The 20,193-nt window shown below is 53.8% G+C and overlaps 2 protein-coding genes across 3 annotated transcripts in view; one reads left to right on the forward strand and one right to left on the reverse strand.

Annotated features, from left to right (window-relative positions):
• Positions 1–425, reverse strand: part of LOC102743568 (SCO-spondin) — a 48,844-nt gene extending 48,419 nt beyond the window's left edge. Inside the window, 1 exon segment of the mRNA XM_081800884.1 lies at positions 341–425. Within this exon segment, the coding sequence (XP_081657010.1) occupies positions 341–425 (85 nt within the window).
• On the forward strand, positions 7–6,450 carry ZNF467 (zinc finger protein 467). Of its 2 annotated transcripts, XM_081799889.1 has the most exons (5): positions 7–244; positions 560–635; positions 1,128–1,244; positions 2,022–2,135; positions 4,554–6,450. In XM_081799889.1, the coding sequence occupies exons 2-5, from the start codon at positions 602–604 to the stop codon at positions 6,059–6,061; spliced, it is 1,773 nt and encodes a 590-aa protein (XP_081656015.1). In that variant the 5' UTR covers positions 7–244; positions 560–601; the 3' UTR covers positions 6,062–6,450. The 2 variants fall into 2 exon arrangements, with proteins under 2 accessions (XP_081656015.1, XP_081656017.1); XM_081799891.1 differs by lacking the exon at positions 7–244 and having other exon boundaries at positions 280–635; positions 1,145–1,244.
• The last annotated feature ends 13,743 nt before the right edge of the window (positions 6,451–20,193 follow it).

A 20,193-nucleotide genomic window follows, 5' to 3' on the forward strand; every position in this document is an offset into this window, starting at 1 on the left:
GTTTTGGGGAGAGGAAGCAAGAGCCATTTCCTGCCTTCAGCAAAGACCCTCCTCGGAGGGCCTCCCCCACCGGTTGCCCAATAGTGACACTCACCTCCGCCCCTCGCCCCTCGGCTGGCTCCTATTTCACCAACTCCTGCAGTGACAGCCGGAGGGCCCAGGAGATGACGTTCCCGGCTCCCCACCCCGGTCTTCCACTCTCCACCCTCTCCCCAGAGAATCGATTGATTCCTGACGTCCCCAGGCAAGGGCACTGGGGGGTGGGGAGCACTGGTGGGCTGGGCCTGGTTCAGAGACCCGCCAGGTGAGGGTAGGGGTGCAGCTGATTTTTGGAGCTGACCAGAGCGAGCCTGCGGAAGTGGCTTCAGGGCCTTGGCCTTGGCCTTCAAAGATCTCTTGGCTTTCTGAAACCCATCTTCCCTCATTCCGCTTACCTGTACCTGGGGACATCACCTTTGGAGCTCCTGGGGATGGCTGATGGGGAGAGGTTGGGCAGAGCCAAGGCCCAGGGGGCAGCTGTCGGGAGAAGAATGTGAACAAGGATGTGTTTTCTCCTTAGGGCGTGTGGCCTGGTTCCCAGGAGGAGCTACCCTGGGTTGCCATGAGAGAGACCTTTGAGGCCCTCAGCTCTCTGGGTGAGCCAGCAGCACTCAAGGAACGTGGGTGGGCGGGAGGCAGGATTCAGCAGCACCCTAGGCCTGCCGCTTCCCTACCTGCTGTCTTCAGGAGATGGCAACCCTGAGACCCCAGAGGCGCCCCTCCCCCCTCCCCCCCCTGCCGGGTCCTGTAGGGCAGCCTCAGCTCCATCAGGGTCTATTTCCATGCCTGGCCCTGTGGAGGATGTGCCGGATTGCATGCGCACATGTGGACTCCCAGAGCACCCGGATGTTTAAATCTAGTCTATCTTTTCCTTCACCTGCCCTTGACTTAGTGCAAAGGGGCTGAGGTGGATACCTGGCCAGGCTGCTGGGGAGCCTGGCTCTCCCCTGTCATGCTGGCTAGAGACCCTTCCTTCCTGAGCCAAGTTGGAAAAAGTCCCTTAGCTGTTTTGGGGAAGGGGAAGAGCCCCTCCCTTTGATCACCTGTATTAGACGCTTTACTTGGTCCCATCCTTCCGCCTATAACAGGATTCTCTGTGGGACAGCCGGAGATGGCCCCCCAAAGTGAGCCTGGGGAAGGGTCCCATAATAACCAGGAGCGGATGTCCCCTTCCAGGGAAGACAGCATGCTGGGCACGTGCTCTGGTAAGTCGGTGGGGCCCATGAGCAGTGGCTCGGGGTGGGATCTACCTCTTCCTTCCTCATCAAGTATTTGGTGAGCACCTATTAAGTGCCAGGGTGCTATCCTCCATATTTGGAATACCTCAGTGACCAAACAGACAAAGATCCCTGCCTTCCAAGAGCTTAATCTTAGTGAGGGCAGAAAGTCAGCAAACAACAAATATAAAAACAAATGTACTTATAAACTGTGTCAGGAGGGGATATGTGCTATAGGGAGGGCCAGGGATAAGGCAGGGTGAGGAGGCCTGCATGATTAAATCGTGTGACAGTGAGAGTAGGCCCCACTGGGAGGGTAAGATTTGAGCAAGATTTGGAAGAGGTGAGGAAGGTGGCCAAGGAGCTCCCATGTCTGGCTTCTTGACATTCTGATCTTGCGCAATGATATGCCTGGAACTTGGGTCCCTCTGGTGGCTGGGAGGTGTGCAGCCCCCTCCTAGGAGTCTCATGCAAGTCCCAGGGCAGGGACCTTTCCTTGCTTCCACTACCTCCCACACATATTCCAGAAGCTCCTCGTGGCTCTTGCAACCCCACAGCCTTAGCTTGCAGCTGCTCCTGCTTGAAGGAGCCTGAGGCTGCCCAGGGGCAGCTGGGAATTCAGTCCCTGCAGGTATGATGTGGGACACAATCCTGCCAGTGGGGCTGGGACTGGGGTTGCAAAAGCCCCTGCTTGATGGCGCCAGTGGGGACCTCTGTCCGTCTAGGATGTCTTTGGAGTCCTTGAGGTAGCCTGTTCTCTGCCAGGGCACGAGGCTCCCAGACCAGAGGAAGGCGCCCACACTGAAGAAGCTCAAGCCCCCTGCAGAGGAGGCCAGGCGTGCGTGCCACAGAAGGCCGAGCCCGTGGGCTCCTGCCCAGGTAAGTCCGCCCATCTCTCCAGCCCACCGGGGGCCCAGGCAGAGGGGACAGGGGCCTTGTCAACGCCCGGCTGCTATCTGATGAGGCAGCCCCTTCAGGCACTTCCAACCTAAGATGAATCAGTCCCTGGCACCTTTCTGAGGTAGAGCTTCAGCCCCCAGAGGGAACTCCACATCACAGATGACAGGACTCAGAGAGGCTGGTCACCCAGAGAAACCCACCCTCACCTCAACGTCCTCTAGAAGTCTGAATTTCTCCCCCTACCGCCCCTGTCTATGTGTGTACTTGTTGACCACGTGAGTTACCCTTCCCATGAAGGCCTACCTTTTCACTGCCTCCCCCCTCAGACAAGCTCCCTCCCCCAAATCTCCACTGGCCTCGGTGGTCCCCAAAGTCTCCAAATCTGCGGTACTGGACTCATCTCCCCCACACCCAGGTTGATCCAACAGTTGATTTCTCTCTCCACAATGGTGCCATCACTCCCTTGCACTCCCACCACACTGAGCACCTTCTGCCTGACTGATGTCGCTTATTCCAGGGGCTTATTTAGGGCCTGCTAGGTCCAGGCTGCGTTAGGTAGAAGGGAACGACGAGGTTGCCCCTAGGCTGACACAGACCGGGTTTGAATCCTTCCTCCCCATTTCCTAGCCCAGTGACTTTAGATAGGCTCCTTCACCTCCAGGAGCTTGTTTGTTCACCTGTGAGCAAGGAGAAGAGTCACTTCATGGTTCCCGGGAAGCTTTGTGACAGTGGATGGACCATGTGTCACCTGTGGTTGGCACTCAATAAATGGTGGCAATCCTCGTTTGTATTAGACACATACAGAAATGGAACACAAGACATCTGCCTTTCAGGAGCTAAAATCTAGCTGAGATGACACTAAGATGAACTAGAATAAGGAATTAAAAGAACAAATAACAACAAAGCCACATTGCACGGCAGCATAACGATGTTAACAGTAAGTGCTCTAGGTAGGTAAGAGAGCCTCATGCATTGGATTTGTCAAAGATTTTGGTGATCTGTGCTACATTTTGAGGGAGGTGTAGACATCAGCTCTGATGGTGGGGTGGAGGATGAGAAAACATTCTAGGCTGAGAAGAGACTTTAATACAGAAACGTCAACGTGTGGTTGGGGTTAGAGCAGACCAGCTTGGCTGCGGAGGAGCATTTATGCCTGGACATAGTAAGACAGTTGGACTAGGTTGTCATGAACCTCAGATGCAGCTCGAACTTACTTTATCCTGTAAATAATAGGGAGCTGTTGATGGTTCTTGAGTAGAAGAGTGGCATAATGAAAACGAAAGCAGTGTCACAATAGGATAAATAGTTGTTTGGAACTGATGGATCAGTGAAAGAAACTGGGAGTAAATCTAACTGTGGCAGCCTGTGTGCGCATGTCCAATAGTGCTCAGGCTATTACAGACTTCCAGAGCCAGACAGGACTCAGCTCATCTGGTTCAGTGGTTCTTAAACAAGAATGACTTTGGGAGCTTTAAAGAAAGAGAACAGATTCATGCACCCTGCTCCCATAGATGCATTTGGTAAAAGTCTCCAGGAGATTATGATGTGGCACCATGTTTAGGAATCATGAACTAACACAACCCTCATACCCAAGCAAACTAACACAGTGAGCTCAGAGCGGTAACAGAGGTAAGTTAACCAAGGTCACACTACTGGCTAGTGGCAGAGGAGAACCCAAGTACACGCTCCCAGTCTGGGCCCTGAGCTCCTTTCTCTTGGCTGGACCACTGCAGTGCCCAAGAGAGGCCAAGGGCCAGTGGGACCCACCTCAAACCTGCTCCCCCAGAGGGTGCTCCCCGCTTCTCCAGAGGTTGGCACTGTTCACTGGTTCCCCAATTCCTGTAAACTCCATCCTCCTCTTCCTAAACTGGGATTTCCCACCTGGCTCCAGAGGCAAGAATGAAGGGAGTTAGGGGCAGGGGGAGCCTTGGAGAGGCAACTCCGTGACCACTAGAAGGGAGTTAGAGCTGCTCAGCTGATGGGAGACTGTGGTTCCAGAAGGGGCTGGAAGCTCTGGGGCAGCTAACTACGTGAGCAGATGAACCCAGAGTGAAGCCTGAGGACTGAACTTTGAGCAGCGTTTATATTCAGGCGGCACAAAAGTCCCCCGTGCCTTCTGCAGAGGCAGGGAAAACACTCATCAGCCCGGCGGGAGCCTAGGAGAAGGCCCCCACCCAGGAGGAACTGGGGGCTCTCACCAGCTTCCTGGGCTGCAAGGAACCCAGGAGGAGGACTGAACGGTGACCTTCGGATTTGGTCATTCCCGGGAAACTTCCAGTAGAATGGAGAGAACAAGAGCCAGACTGCGGGGCTCCAGAAGCGGTGCTCCTATTGGCCAATAAACGTGGCCTAAGTAAAAGTGGGGCTTAATTGGCTCGCCTGCTTTTGACTTTTCAGGGGATGAGTGGATGATACGGAAGGTGAAGGTGGAGGAGGAGGATCAGGAGGCGGAAGAGGAGGGCGAATGGCCCCAGCATCTACCATTACTCCCCGGCCCTTTTCCCGCGCCGGACCTGGGGCCTCTGGCCGCCGCGTACAAGCTGGAGCCCGGGGCCCCGGGGGCACTGGACGGCCTCGCGCTGGCCGGCTGGGCCCCGAGCTCGGAGAAGCCCTACGGCTGCGGCGAGTGCGAGCGGCGGTTCCGGGACCAGCTGACTTTGCGGCTGCACCAGAGGCTGCACCGCGGCGAGGGCCCCTGCGCCTGCCCGGACTGCGGCCGCAGCTTCGCGCAGCGCGCGCACATGCTGCTGCACCTGCGCAGCCACCTGGGCGAGCGGCCGTTCCCCTGCTCCGAGTGTGACAAGCGCTTCAGCAAGAAGGCGCACCTGACCCGCCACCTGCGCACGCACACCGGCGAGCGGCCCTACCCGTGCGCCGAGTGCGGCAAGCGCTTCAGCCAGAAGATACACCTGGGCTCGCACCAGAAGACGCACACGGGCGAGCGGCCCTTCCCCTGCACCGAGTGCGAGAAGCGCTTTCGCAAAAAGACGCACCTGATCCGCCACCAGCGCATCCACACCGGCGAGAGGCCCTACCAGTGCGCGCAGTGCTCACGCAGCTTCACGCACAAGCAGCACTTGGTGCGGCACCAAAGGGTGCACGAGGCGGCCGGCCGCGCCCCATCCTCTCCCGACGCGCCCGCTTCGCCGGGGTCCCCCGCCCCGTCCCCCACCCCGTCCCCTCCCGGGCCCAAGCCTTTCTCCTGCTCCGACTGCGGCCTGAGCTTCGGCTGGAAGAAGAACCTCGCCACGCACCAGCGTCTGCACCGCGGCGAGGGGCGCCCCTTTGGGTGCGACGAGTGCGCGCTGGGCACCACGGTGGAGCCCGCCGCTGCCGAGCCCTTGGCCTGCGCGCCCGGAGACAGCCCGGCGACCCAGGGCGCTGCCGCCGGCGAGCGGGCCTCCTGCGCGGACTGCGGCCGCGGCTTGGCCCACGGGCAGCACCTGGCGCGACACCGGCGGGCGCACCCGGGCGAGCGGCCCTTCGCCTGCGCGCAGTGTGGCCGCCGCTTCGGCTCGAGGCCCAATCTGGTCGCCCACTCCAGAGCCCACAGCGGCGCCAGGCCTTTCGCCTGCGCGCAGTGCGGCCGCCGCTTCAGCCGCAAGTCGCACCTGGGCCGCCACCAGGCGGTGCACACGGGCAGTCGGCCCCACGCCTGCGCCGTCTGCGCCCGCAGCTTCAGCTCCAAAACCAACCTGGTGCGCCACCAGGCCATCCACACGGGCTCCCGCCCCTTCTCCTGCCCGCAGTGCGGCAAGAGCTTCAGCCGCAAGACCCACCTGGTGCGGCATCAGCGCATCCACGGCGAAGCCGCCCACGCCGCCCACCCCGCCCCCGACGCCGACCTCTCGGCCCCAGCCTGGCCCACTCCCACAGAGGTGGCAGCGCCCCCCCTCTTCTTCTGAGCCCTCTTCTCTCCAGGCCCCTTCCTTGGCTCGCTGGTTGTAGAGACCCAGGCTGGGGATCTTCTGGGCGTTGAGCACGAGGGCCTGCGCCCCGATGGCTGTTCTTCCCTCTTGATCTTGCTGGAGAGAAAAGTCCGGAAAGGATAACCAGCTTTGACATTCTGTGACAAAGACAATGCTAAGAGTGAACCCTTGCTGGGAACAGTTCAGACGTGAGTCTGGGAAAGAATCTCACCAAGAGACCCCGTCAGAACGTTTGTTTCTTGGACCCTCCCAGCCCCACCCCCCACCCCCCACCCCCAAGGCCTGACTGGGTCAGGAGCCTTTCCAGGGGGAATGAAAGAATGGTTATGTGTGTACTTAAAGTGTCATTAAAATTAAAATCTGAAGGTTCTGGGGGCTGTTACATGAGCACAGAGGGGGGAACACCTGACTCTTCTCATCCACTACCCCACCTGAGTCCTCCCCCAAAGGACCATCCCTTCCTATCCTGGGCGAGCTAAATTTAGCCAGGCGTTGGTAATGGGCTCTACCAAATGAAAATATAATAGAGCTAATTGCTAAGCCACTGTCTTGCTCCCTGCTTCTAGCTCAGACATTTGATGGAATAAACATGAACATGCATTTCTCATAGCAGGTATTGAGGCTGAAACTGTAGGGAATACAGAGAGGGGCAGGGCGCCCTTTGGCCATTCCCATGGAGATGACGTGCAACACCGTGGGTTCTGGAACTCTCCCGAGGAGATCTCGGAACAGCAGCCCCACCTGCCTCCCTGCCTGGCAGCATGAGGAAGGACATGAACAGCAGGTGAAGGTTGCTTTCCCAACACCATTTCCCCTAAGTTCTGTCTTTATGATGGATGTTTGATCCAGACGTCTCTGTAGCTGCGTGTGCCCAGCCGGCTGGCTGGCTGGCTGGCTGGCTGGCTGCCTGGCAGTGAAGGGGAGGGGAGGATGCTGGGGAACATGCTGGACTTGGAGAAGGCTCAGGACTGACCTCTCCTGTGCCTCTCATAGGACTTGGAGCAGAGCATTCATTTTCTTGCAACTCAGCTATCTCATTACCATAGATTGTTGGTTGATGAGGGCTGAGACCGTTTCCAACTCTAGCATTACCATCACCAAAAATAACCCTAGCCAATATTTATTGGGTGCCTACTGCCTGCCAAGCACTACACTGGGCACTGAGAAAGGATAGTAAGTGAGACAGACAGACTTGCAAGAAATGTCAGAAGTCCTCGGCTAGGGCGAGCCCGGAGGGCTTTGGGGGGGTGTGGTGAGGACATCCCAAATCTAGGAAAGGTCAAGGGAGGTTTGCAGGATGAGGACATCTCTACCGTGAGGCTTGAAGAATAAGCATGAGGAGCCAGGTGAAGGGGGAGACTGGAGAAGACGGTGCATGCAGAGGTCCAAAGTCCAGCACCGCTGGCTCATAGAGTGAGCATTGAATGAGAGGCCTGAGTAGCCCGAGAAAGAGGACGACGATGCGCAGACCGGGAAAGCCTTCAGCACAGACCAGGGAGCTCAGACTTTATCCAGAGGCAGTGGAAAGCCATGGAAGGGTTTGGGCAGGGCAGGAATAGAATGATGTTGACACGGATGCATTTTAGAAAGATGACTGGCTGCTTGCAGAGGATGGGTTGGCTGGAGGGGGCGAGGCGGGACACCTGTCCATGAGCAGTCCAGGTGACAGGTGGTGGGGACTGTGGACCGTGGCGGTGCCAGAGGAGATGGAGAGAAGTAAAAGACCGAAGAGACACTTACCAGGCACGGGATGAGTTGGTCAGTGTGGAGAGGGAGAAGGAGGTTGGCGATGTGGGTGTGATTTCTGCTTGACGACTGACTACCCGACAGCAGCATTCCCCTGAGACGGAAAACACAGGAGGAGGAGCAGTATTGCCCTGGGGGAGCAGTCTTGGATCTGCTGAGCGGGTGGCAACAATGCATGCCCAGCAGGAAGCAGGCCATGTGGGTGCAGAGCTCTGGAGGGGGGTCTGGGCCAGAGAGAGGTCTGAGGCCCATCGACATGTTTGTCAAGCTATGGGGCAGTGGATGATCTGAGAGAAGCGAGTGCAGAGTGAGCAAAGAGGGGGCCTGAGACAGAACCCTCGGGACACTCCTGTTCAGGGGATGGCGTGCAGAGAAGTCTGGAAAGATTGGGGGCGTGCGGTGCCAGAGAGTGGAAAGGGAAACCCGGAGATGCACAGCGGGGCTGAAGAAAGGCAATGTTTCTGGATAGAGGAGGAAGTCCGCAGCTGAAGGGTGTCGAGAGACCACGTAATAAGAACTTCTGAATCAGGGCGCCTGGGTGGCTCAGTTGGTTAAGCGACTGCCTTCGGCTCAGGTCATGATCCTGGAGTCCCTGGATCGAGTCCCGCATCGGGCTCCCTCCTCGGCAGGGAGTCTGCTTCTCCCTCTGACCCTCCTCCCTCTCATGCTCTCTGTCTCTCATTCTCTCTGTCTCAAATAAATAAATAAAATCTTAAAAAAAAAAAGAACTTCTGAATCCTCTGGATTGTGCAGCAAGGAGATCATTGGCAGCCTTGCTGAGACCTGCTTCCGGGGCAGTGGGGACAGAATTCAGGTTGCAACGGTGAATCACAAATGCATAGTCCCCTAGAAGGTAGAAGAAAATGAGACCAAGGTGCCGGTGGATGACTGAGGTGGCTCAGGAGGCCCCTTTGACCGTGAGGCAAAGGAAGGAGGATGCGTGGGTCTGAATGCAGGGAGTTTAACTTTTGTGGCCAAGAATGAGTAGGTGATTCCAGGTGACTGTGGCCCTGAGGCCATAAGTAGGAGCCACTGAGTTTGGCCCTAGCAGCATTTTCAATACTTGGAAATTTCATTTGAAACTCTGGAATTCCAGCTTTTCTTGGGAAAAGTTGAAAGACGCAGCGACTAGTGGCTGGAGCTGAGAGGAAGTTGGCCTCTTCAGACATAGGGGAGGAGGCGCAGTGTGGTGGCCCTGGGCCGGCCCTTCGGCTGTGCTCTCTGGAGTTGCCTCCCAGGCCTCCCAGGCACTGTACTTGTGATTCCGCTAAAAAAAGTAATCTCGCAGACTCTGAAAATCAAACACATGAAAGCAACATTTATGTTGGTTATACCAATGTTTATATTTCTCTAAACATTCTGGAATTCTTGGGTAAGAACAACTTTTAGGGGCGCCTGGGTGGCTTAGTCGGTTCAAGTATCTGACTCTTGATTTCAGCTCAGGTCATGATCTCAGGGTCCTGAGATTGAGCCCCCCGATGGGCTCCATGCTGGGTGTGGAGCCTGCTTAAGATTCTTTTGCTCCTGGGGCGCGTGGGTGGCTCAGTTGAGCATCTGACTCTTGGTTTTGGCTCAGGTCATGATCTCAGGGGTCGTGAGATCCTCCTCTACACTCAGCAGGGAGTCTGCTTGGGATTCTCCTCCCTCTCCTCCCTCTCTTCCCTCTCCTTCTGCCCCACCCCCCGCCCTGTTCATGCAAGCATGCATGCTCTCTCTCTTTCTCAAGTAAATAAATAAATCTTTAAAAAAAACCTACAAGATTCTCTCGCTCCCTCTTCTTCTGCCCCTCCCCCCACGCTCGCACTCTCTCTTAAAAAAAAAAAAAAAAGAACAGCTTTCAGATCCTGCAGCATATTTGGGGAGACCTACCATGTGCCAGACATTTACAGGACTTCCCATTCTCTTGAATCTTCTTGACAAGGTGTATCTTTGAATCCTTGGAGTTTGTTGGCAAATAGTCAAGGCATTGAGTGTCGAGCCTGGTGGTCATCAAAACAGAAGATGATGCTAAAAAATGCAATGTGTCTGCAAGGGAAGACTGGGATCCCTGAGGGCTGCTTCCAGGGAGGAGTGCAGAGTGGAACAGTGGTGGTCTCACGGACAATATATACCCCCCACGCCGCCCTCCGTGGGAGCCAGCCCAGGTATGACCATCTTGGGAAAGCATCAACATTTTTATCTTAGAACCACATCCCAGCATGTGAAAATGCTCTGAGAAGTAAAGCACAAATGTACTATTTCTATATAGAAGACAAACCGTTTTATTAACTCATTAAAATTTATTTATTTCTCCCCGATCGTGTTCCAAACAAAGATTGACGGTAGCCACTGGGTGGCGAGTACCCGGTCTTCCCCCCCCCCGTCTGTACCAGGCACAGAGAAACATGGAGGTGTTTAACCACACCACATGGCCGTCAGGAGCTTACGTTGGACGTGAGAGATGAATGTCAAGGAAATGCCACATAAGCATTTCTGTGGCTCTAAAGACCAGAGAGATCAGAGCAGGAGATGAGGGCCTGAACACAGAGCTGGGCAGATGGGGTCCGGCTCCCAGGCAAGGAGGGAGGGAGAGGACAGCTCCATCCCCACCTTCTCCCCACAAACCTCTCTCCCGCGCCCCTCGAAGCCCCCATGGGGTCCTCCGATCCTGCTCTCTCACAGCCGGTGACCCTCCCCCTTCTCGCCTAACTGTTTGAGATTCCCAAACTTTTCTTTTAACGTGGTAAAATCTACATTACATGAAATTGACCATTTTAACCATTTTGAAGTATACACTTCACTGGCACTAAGTACATTCACAATGTTATGTAAACATCACTGCTATGTTTCCAGGACCTTTTCATCCCAAACAGAAACTCCGTCTCATTGTGTTTTATGTGATGGCACATGTCAATAAGGTAGCCCTTGGGGTCAGGGAGAAGGCAATACAGGCCTGCGGTGTTAGTGGGGGGTTGGGGGGGCTGCCCTACCTACTGTCCTGGTAGCTGGGAGAAGGAGCTTCACATCCCTGTAGCTGCCAACAGGTTAGAAAACTCTCCTCCACCCCACAGATCTGAGTTCTTGCATGTGAGGGAGATGGGGTCCAAATTCACTTACCACCGAAGGGGTGGATATCCAGCAGGGTTCCCTGAATTGTAATAGTTCACAGTTATGACAAACACCGTAGAGGCCTGAACCCCACCAGGCGTCCACCTAGCCTTTCCTCGTGGCCTAGACTTTATTAGAGTCCTCTGGCCTCTCTGTATCCCAGCTCCACTCCATCTCAAATGGATGGGCTGGGGACCACTATCTTATCGCTATCATTTTCCAGGATTTCTGGTGGCCATCACCACTCAGGTGATCTGTACACATAAGAGCAAGGGACTTAGTCCTGATTGACAAACTCGTCCCCCTCCTCTAGGTCTTTTCCTGGGCTCCCACCTTCCTCCTATCCCAATCTCCTAACCTCCAGCTGATCTAACTGGGAGATCTTAGATGGAATGCAGCCCCAGAGCCATTCTGGTGATGACCATCGTGCTGGAGGAGGCAGAGGACGAAGAACCGTGTTGGCCTCCCGCATCCGAGCACAGGGGTGAACAGAAGACGGTGCTTCTTACCTGCCTGGGACTTCAGGACCATCCCCAGCGGCTCCACCACTACTTCTAGCATGAACACCAATGAGCAGGGGCACCCAGCGCCCCCACGCACTCCATTCCTATGCTCTTGCTGCTTTTCATCTTGAGCAGGAGGGGAGAGGGTCAGTGAAGGAGCCAGCCCGGTGCGCTGCCGATAAACACATGGCCAGGGTACTTTGTATCGGAAGATATTCAGATGCTCAGACTGTTCCTGTTGTCCTTCAAGGTGACACCATGCTTGGGAAATTAAGTTAGTGATAAAGAGCGTGTTTGGCAGCAGTGAAATGAGCAAAATGTAGTGGGTAAATGTATGAGATACTAAATCCAGGCTTCAGTGAAGTCTGCCTAGTCCATGTTAGTAAGACAAAGAAACTTCCGTGCAGCCTGACCTCCCATTTCTTCCCCCTCTCCATCAGTAGGGCTGGACAAGGAGACCCGCTGGTCAGTGGGACCTGCCGGACATCCCTATGAATCTCAACTCAGAAAGACTCCATACGTCCCCCAGGCTTGGTCAACTCAGCAGGCAGGGACACTCTGGCGTTTGAATCCTCCACCCATTAAGATTGGCTGAGCTTTGGGCGCCTGGGTGGCTCAGTTGGTTAAGCGACTGCCTTCGGCTCAGGTCATGATCCTGGAGTCCCTGGATCGAGTCCCGCATCGGGCTCCCTGCTCGGCAGGGAGTCTGCTTCTCCCTCTGACCCTCCTCCCTCTCATGCTCTCTGTCTCTCATTCTCTCTCTCACAAATAAAAAAAAAAAAAAATTGGCTGAGCTTTAATGTCTACCCAGCCTTGTGCAAACACTGAAGAGAATTCAATGAAAGATCTTGCCCTCGTGGCATTTAGAGTCCAGAGAGAAGCCGCGGGTTGCTCTGGGACCCAGCATTCCGGCTGCTCCAGGAGACCCTGAAGAAATAAAAGCCAAAGTCCGGACTCACAAACCTAAGCCTTAGGGAGAGAAGGCTTGAGCTTCACGAAACACCCAGCCTCTCACATATGGTGGTATGGCCCAGCGATGGGCACAGGAGGGGTCCAGACAAGGGGAGGGCGCGGGCCAGAGCAGTCAGGGCCGGCTTGGTAAGTAGGAGGGTCCTCAGTGAGTCTTGAAGGATGCCAGGACCGGAGCGGACAGAGAGGAGGTGGGAGAATCCAGAACAATCCAAGATGGCGGGTAATTAAGTGCTGAGCTGTGCAGTCAGGCACGGTGCCCCCGGAGGTCAGGTATTTTGGGGTTGTCTAGCTCAGCATCAGTGCACAGCAAACCCACCTCCCCGGTTCCTCTGCTGGTGGGACATCGGATAATCGGCACTCCTTTCTTCCACAGCACTTCACAGAGCTGCCTGCCGCACCACACCTCCCTGTGTCGGCCGCTCTGAGGCAGCTACTGAGGGACGGGGCAGGTGGTAGGAGAGGGGTTTGCCATTATCACCACCAGTAATAATAGTAGCTAATATTTGACCTAATACTTGCTGTGTGCCAGGCCCCAACCTGAGTTCTTCGTGTGTGTGTGTGTGTATAAACGCAGCCCAATCTTCGCAATAACTACCAATATTATTATCCCCACTTTATAGATGAGGAAACTGAGGCACAGAGCAATTAAGTCATTGGAACGAGGTCATTCATCCATTCATTCAACAAACATGAATGGGGTACCTGCTATGTGCCTGGAACTGTGAGATGCTGGGAATAACAGTCATAAACTAAAATATCTTGAACACTTACTTTGCGCTAAGTACTCCACAGATCAAGGGTTTTGCAGGGGCTGCTCTCTTTTCCTCACTACCGCCCTATGAGTGGGCATCATTGTCCTTGGTTTAGTTTTTCTGGGGAGGTAAAAGAGGCTCAGAGAGTTTAAGTCACCTGTCCACAATCACACAGCAGTACATGATGAAAGCAATGCAGTGGTTTGGTTCTAGAGCCTGTCCTTTAAAAAAAAAAGATTGTTTTGAGTTGTAGTAAAATACACATAGCCTGAACACGTACCATCTTAACCCTTTTTAAGGGTATGGTTCAGTGGCACTCAGTGTGTTCACATCGTTGAGCGACTGTCACGACCATCCACCTCCTGAACTCTTCTCATCTTGTGTGATGGTTCATGTTATGCGCCAACTTGGCTGGGCCATGGTGCCCATCTATTAGGCCAAATATTATTCTGGATGTTTCTCGGAGGGTGTTTTGGGATGAGATTAACATTTCAATAGGTGGACTTTGAGTAAAGTTGCTTGTCCTTCATAATGTGGGTGGGCTTCACCCAACCAGCTTCAGACATGAGTAGAACCAAGACTGACCTTCTCTGGGTAACAAGCCTTCAGCCCGCAGAGGCCTTCAGCCATGATCTGCGGCACAGGCTCTTCCTTGGGTCTCCAGCCTGCTGGCTTCCCCTGCAGAGTCTGACTGGCCAGTCTCCATAATCACGTAAGCCAATTCCTTATAACAAATCTTTCTCTCTCTCTCTAAACACATCCTATGAGTTCTGTTTCTCTACAGAACTCTGACTGATACATCTTGCAAAACTGAAATCCTGTACCTATTAAACAACAGCTCCCAGTCACTCTTCACCCCCTAGTCCCTGGCAACCACCACGCTACTGTCTGTCTCTATGAATTTGACCACTCTAAGTCCCTCAGAGAAGTAGACTCACACAATATTAGTTTTTTGTGACTGGCTTATTTCATAACTCAGCGTAATGTTCTTGAGGTTCATTCATGTTGTCTCATGTGGCAGCATTTTCTTCCTTCTTTGAGGCTGAATAATATTCCATTGTAGGTACACATCACATTTTGTTTATCAATTCATCCATCAAGGGATGCTTGGGTTGCTTCTACGTCTTGGCTATTGTGAATAATACCACTAACATAGATGTGCAAATATCTCTTTGTGTCCTTGTTTTCAATTCTTTTGGGTATACACCCAGGAGTGGAATTGCTAAACCATGGGGCAGTTCTATTTTTAATTTTTTGAGGAACCACCACATGGCTTTCCACAGCAGCTGCCCCATTTTGCATCCCCCTCAACAGGGCACAACAGTTCTAATTTCTTCACATCTTAGCCAACACTTGGCTGTTTTCTGGTCTTTGATAGTAGCCATTCTAATGAGTGTAAGTTGATCTCTCATTGTGGTTTTGATTTGCATTTTCCTAGAGCCTCTACTTTTGTACACCAGACTCTGTTATTTCCTTTCAGAGAGGATGCTCACCCTCCTGGTCTTCAAGGAGCTCAAGTGGGTGGACCCAGTGGGTCAATGTATAAGGGAAGTTATGTGAACGGTCCTGGGACGAAGGGTAGGAAGCAATGAATTAGACCTGGAGGGTCGGGAGGTCCTCTCTGAGGAGGTGAGGTAACTTGCTGAGACCATGTCCCTTGGACTAGGCTCTCGGCCATGTGGTCACATTATCCCACTGCATTAGTGCATGTCTGTCTCCTGGAAGAGAAAAGGGCTCCTGCCCCAGTGGCCCAAGACAGGAAGCCACATTTCCGGGTGGCACAGACCTGAGAAAAAACACGAAGCTGCTGAATGTGGGCTTGAGCATCTGCTACAAGATGCTCTCCTTCCGGGAGCGATTGTGAGTTATGGAGTCACGCTGAGTGGTGAGAAGGATGTCTGTGTGGAAGGGCGGCCGTCAGCTGTGACCTTTAGTAGTGAGGAATTGTCACAGGATGAAGCTTAGTCTCCATAGTAAACACATATTGTAACATCCTGAGCAGAGGCAGTGGGAAGAGGGGCTGGTGTCCAGCAAGTGAATCGCAGAGGGGATGAGACAGGGTGGAGAGAGGCTCTGAGGAACACAAGGACCTCAGGATGTGTTCATGGAGCAGGTGGGTAGGAATCGGGGACAGGAGCCGACGCTACGTATCACAAATTTAGTGACGCTGCCCAGCTTGGGCCCATCTCCGGGCCCCAGGATTGAGAACCGCCTGCACGTTGCCTGCCTAGCCTGCCTGCTCTGCTTGCTCCCCCGGCACGCATGCACGCGTGCGCGCACACACGCACACACACACACACACACACACACACACACCGGAGTCGGCTACAGGGCTCCTTCACCGAAGGCACTGGATTACTTCCCAGGGCTGCTGTAACAAAGTCCCACAAACTGGGAAACTGAGAAATGTATTCTCTCACAGTTCTGGATGGTAGGAGTCCAAAATCAGCCACATGCCCCACTGAAGTTTCTGGGGGAGGATGCGTTCCAGGCCTCTCTCCCAGCTTCTGGCGTTACTGGCAATCCTTACCGGCCGTTCCCTGCCTTTGTGAAAATGAATAAGGTAACCTTATTCAAGATGGGAGTCTGAAAGCCATGAAGCGATGGCCCTCCCGCCCTACCACCTGCGGTAGCTCACAGAGTACAGCCGGAAGAAGGAAGATTTCCTCTCTATCCCGCAACCACAGCTGCTCTCACCTGCAGCCAATGAGAGGTCACCCCTTCAATCTCCTGCAGCCAATGAGAGGTCACCACTTCAATCTCCTGCAGTCAGTGAGAGGTCACTACTTCAATCTCCTGCAGCCAATGAGAGGTCAGCCCTTTAATCTCCTGCAGCCAATGAGAGGTCAGCACTTCAATCTCCTGCAGCCAATGAGAGGTCACTACCTCAATCTCCTGCAGCCAATGAGAGGTCAGCACTTCAATCTCCTGCAGCCAATGAGAGGTCACTACCTCAATCTCCTGCAGCCAATGAGAGGCTGACACCCACTCTGGACTCCCATTTTCTTGCAATGAACTTTTGTTCATAACACCCCATCTCAAATTCACCCTTTCCTCTATAAAAGGTCAGTGTCTTCCTTTGCCCTCCAGATTTGCCCATGGTTCCCCATTTTTGGTGTGTTCCAAGTTGCAATTCCTGTGCTAACTCCCAAATAAATTCATTTGCTGCTGCATACTCTTTGTTGTTTAGCTTCTGAGGTTGACAACTTGTAGATGCCTCACTCCAATCTCTGCCTCTGTTCTCACGTGGTCTTCTCTGTGTGTGTGTCTGTCTCTGTGTCTCTTCTTAGAAGGATCCAGTCACATTGGATTAGCCCACCCTAACGGCCTCATTTGAACTTGATGACATCAGCAAAGACCCCATTTCCAAATAAGGTCACCTTCACAGGGACAGAGGGTTAGGCCTTCAACATGTCTCTTTAGGGGCCAGGGTTCAACCCAGAATATAGAGCTTCACTGCAATACCGAGCCACAGCTAGACGAGGAGAGATGGAAATTCAGGGTCCTGGCATTGGGCGGGGATGGGACAGGGACTGGACGGGGACGGGATGGGGAAGGGACCAGCTCAGCCCGTCAGGGGAGGGCTGCGGGCAGCACGGTTCTGATCGGATGTGGGCAGTAGCAGCCTGGGCTCTCCAGCGGCTTGCATTCCCCCGAGCTCTTGCACTTGCACTGCAATTGGCTGGACTTTTTTTTTTAAGATTGATTGATTGATTGATTGATTGATTGATTTGACAGAGAGAGACACAGCGAGAGAGGGAACACAAGCAGGGGGAGTGGGAGAGGGAGAAGCAGGCCTCCCGCCGAGCAGGGAGCCCGATGCGGGGCTCGATCCCAGGACCCTGGGACCATGACCTTAGCCGAAGGCAGACGCTTAACGACTGAGCCACCCAGGCGTCCCTTTTGGAGATGCATCACAGCATTCAAAAAAGCTAAAAGATAATAATTTTGCTTTGTGGTCCTTTATTGTACAATTGGTTTTTAAATGTGTATTTTCTTTTTTTTTTTTTTTTAAAGATTTTATTTATTTATTTGAGACAGAGAGAATGAGAGACAGAGAGCATGAGAGGGAGGAGGGTCAGAGGGAGAAGCAGACTCCCCGCCGAGCAGGGAGCCCGATGCGGGACTCGATCCCGGGACTCCAGGATCATGACCCGAGCCGAAGGCAGTCGCTCAACCAACTGAGCCACCCAGGCGCCCTAAATGTGTATTTTCTTACTTCTCTAACAGTAAAATAGCTTTGACGACCATAAACAAACAAAAAAGCACAGCTGACTTTTAGGTGACTGTAGGAGCAACAGAGAACAGAGCAATCTTCCATCCAATATGACTGTTTTGTCGAGTGTTTCTATAAACCGTGTGTGTGTGTGTGTATGCGTGTGAGCACCTGCCTGCGCTGGGGCTTATTTGTGAAGAGATAGAGCATGGAGGAACCACACGGGGGTGACGCTTCCCTTGAGGGGTGAGCGAGTTTGAAGAGGGGCTGGCGGGGATGGTTTGGAGGGATGGTAGAGCTGGGGGCGGTGCTCCCAGCCAGCATCCTGGGGGAGAGTGTGGGCAGACTGAAGTGGGCAGGACAGGGTGGGACAGTGAGGTCAGAGGACAGGGTGGTCTCCAATAGTGGAAATTCTGTCTGGCCCTGGTTACTCAAGACCCCTCCTTGGTGTTGAGGCAGAACCTGGCCTGTGGTCACAGCATGGCAGACGTTGTCTGGGAGGAAAGTGATTCCGAGGGCCTGGGAGGGAGACAACCCCCCGCCCAGGGTGGGAGAAATGACTCTTCACTCCCTATTGATCCTTGGAATTTCTTTAACCAGAGACAAGTCTTCTACTTCACAATCGGAGGTGATCACTCTGTCGTAAAGAGGTGACGTCCTGTCTTTTCCTGAGAGCTTTTGTTGCTGTGCTGTGGCCAGACAGAATCGAAAAGCAGCAACTGGGGAGAGGGGGCACTGGGGGTCTTCCAGAAAAGGCATTGCCGATAGGGAAAGCTTTTAGGAAACAGATTTTTCAACTACCCAACAGAGGCCAGAGCTTCAGGCCAGGCTTAGGTCAGCCTCAGGGCAGGGCATTCTTGGTCGACACCAGGACGTGGATTTATGTCATGGGCTTACATAACGTCATTATGTAACATCATTAGGAGCACTGCAAATTGGATTCTCCTTCGGGCTCTCCAGAAGCCAGACCCTGGGCTCTCCTCCAGCCCAGGGAGGCAGTTCCTGCCTAGCTCAGAGCCCCCTTTCTCTCGCTGGGGTTTCTTTTCCCAAGGTTTCCATGGAGGGCTGTCAGGGGGCCCCCAGAGACCACCATTGTGCCATGGCTTCTTCCCAGAAAGGCTAAAGTTTTGGAGGATGAGGTTGACTCTCTCCGAGTAGGCTGGGCCATGGGCTCTTTTCTTCCAGAACAATAGGTCTCACCGCCGTAGCACACTTGTACCTCCCGATGCACGTTCCCGCTGCCGCACTTGATCCTCACTGGCCGTCCACACAGGTCCAGGCTTGTGGGCCACCTGGGCTATCAGTATCTTTTCCTCTCAGGTCTGGTCTTCAGCTGCTCCTGCCTTGCAATTTATCCAACAACTGGCAGGCTGGTCTTCCTTTAACTTGGTACTTATATAACCGGTATATACACTTTCATTCATTTCCTATAACTTAAATGCATCTAGAGTCAGAATATCCGAACTCCGGAGTGGTTGGCGCATCGTCTTATGTCCGCTCTGGATGCATCCGTCTCCTGCCATGGGTTGGGAGCTTCCCTGGTGCCCAGCCTGGTGCCCAGCCTGGCGCCCATCACCCAGCCAGCACTCAATACACGCTTGTGGTTTTAATCCAAAGCCCTCTGCAGTTGGCCCTGACAAACCTTTGTAACTTATTCTCCAAACTTTCTGGATACAAACCCTCCCTTACCCCCAACAGATCTTGCTCTTGTCTCCCAAGCGTGCCCAGGCCTTTCCATCTCCCCTCCTCACCTCCCTTGGTTTCCCCATCATGAAGTGCCTACCCACCCTGACTTCCTCTTTAAGCCCAGATGGAGGCCCCCTCTTCAGGGTGGCCTGTCCTGAGGGCCCAGCCACAGGGATCTCCTTTTCAAGTGTCTGGGACCTGCTGTTTGCCATTTTATCAGATATTATCTGCATGCGCTCATGTCCACACACCTCAATGTTACTACGGGCTTACTGTGACCCGGGCTCTTGGTGAATTCTCCGAAGTCCCCTTTGATGGGGAATTATCATCCTCATCCCACAGGTATGGAAGGTGAGGTTCAGAAGGGGTAAGCCATATGGGTGTGAAGGCCTTGCTTTCCCCAGCCACCCGGGAGTAGCCCAGAGCAGGTGTCATGTCTATTCATCCCGATTCCTGGGACCCGGTGCCTTCCCATGACTGCAAGCTTGTTGAACGGGGTAGGGGAAGAGGAGAGCCTTCAGAAGGCCCCCTTTCTCAAAATCTCGGCCCTGCTAGGGAGCCTTAGGGCCCAGAGTCCACCTGTTCAGAGTTAAAGCTTTGGGCTAAGTTGCAGTAACAGCCAAAGCGCAAATCCTGGAGAATTAATCAGCAACCTACTTTTTTCCCTTGGCTACCAGAATGCTGAAGCTAAGGTTACTGCTCCGACACACCGTCGGAGTTAGATGTCTGGTATGGTCCACATACATCACGTCTCTCCCACTCTAAGAGTCTTACTGTCACGTACCATCTTTATTGGGGTTCTTGGAGCCGCTCGCCACGTTGTGCTCCCAGACGAGAAGCCAGCCGCGCAGACCGAGACGAGCAGAGTGCCACAGTTGGGGAGGGTACAGAAAGGGAAAGCAAGAACATGGTGTCAGAGGGGGCTGGGAATCTTCTAGAGCAGACGTTCCTAACCCTCTGTATTGTCTAACCGAGCACTCTGTTAGTTGTTTAAAGCTCTCCTCAGAAAAGTGGCGTAGAAATAATAGTTTGCATATCAGTTCAGAGGGAACGTGGACACCCCTGCAAGCCCATCCGTGGCCCTCAAGGTCCCTGAAGCTGGCTTAAGAACCTCTGGTCCCTAACTGAGGGTTCTAGAGGGGAGGG

Source organism: Leptonychotes weddellii, chromosome 12, assembly GCF_054177405.1.
Source record: "Leptonychotes weddellii isolate Sample4059 chromosome 12, ASM5417740v2, whole genome shotgun sequence".
Taxonomy (NCBI): Eukaryota; Metazoa; Chordata; class Mammalia; order Carnivora; family Phocidae; genus Leptonychotes; species Leptonychotes weddellii.

Excerpts from the sequence above, each read along its gene's own strand:
- ZNF467 (XM_081799889.1), top strand. The coding sequence starts at position 602 with ATGAGAGAGACCTTTGAGGCCCTCAGCTCTCTGG. Across the intron at positions 1,245-2,021 it reads CATGCTGGGCACGTGCTCTG|GGCACGAGGCTCCCAGACCA; the intron begins GTAAGTCGGTGG and ends GTTCTCTGCCAG. Across the intron at positions 2,136-4,553 it reads GCCCGTGGGCTCCTGCCCAG|GGGATGAGTGGATGATACGG; the intron begins GTAAGTCCGCCC and ends TTGACTTTTCAG.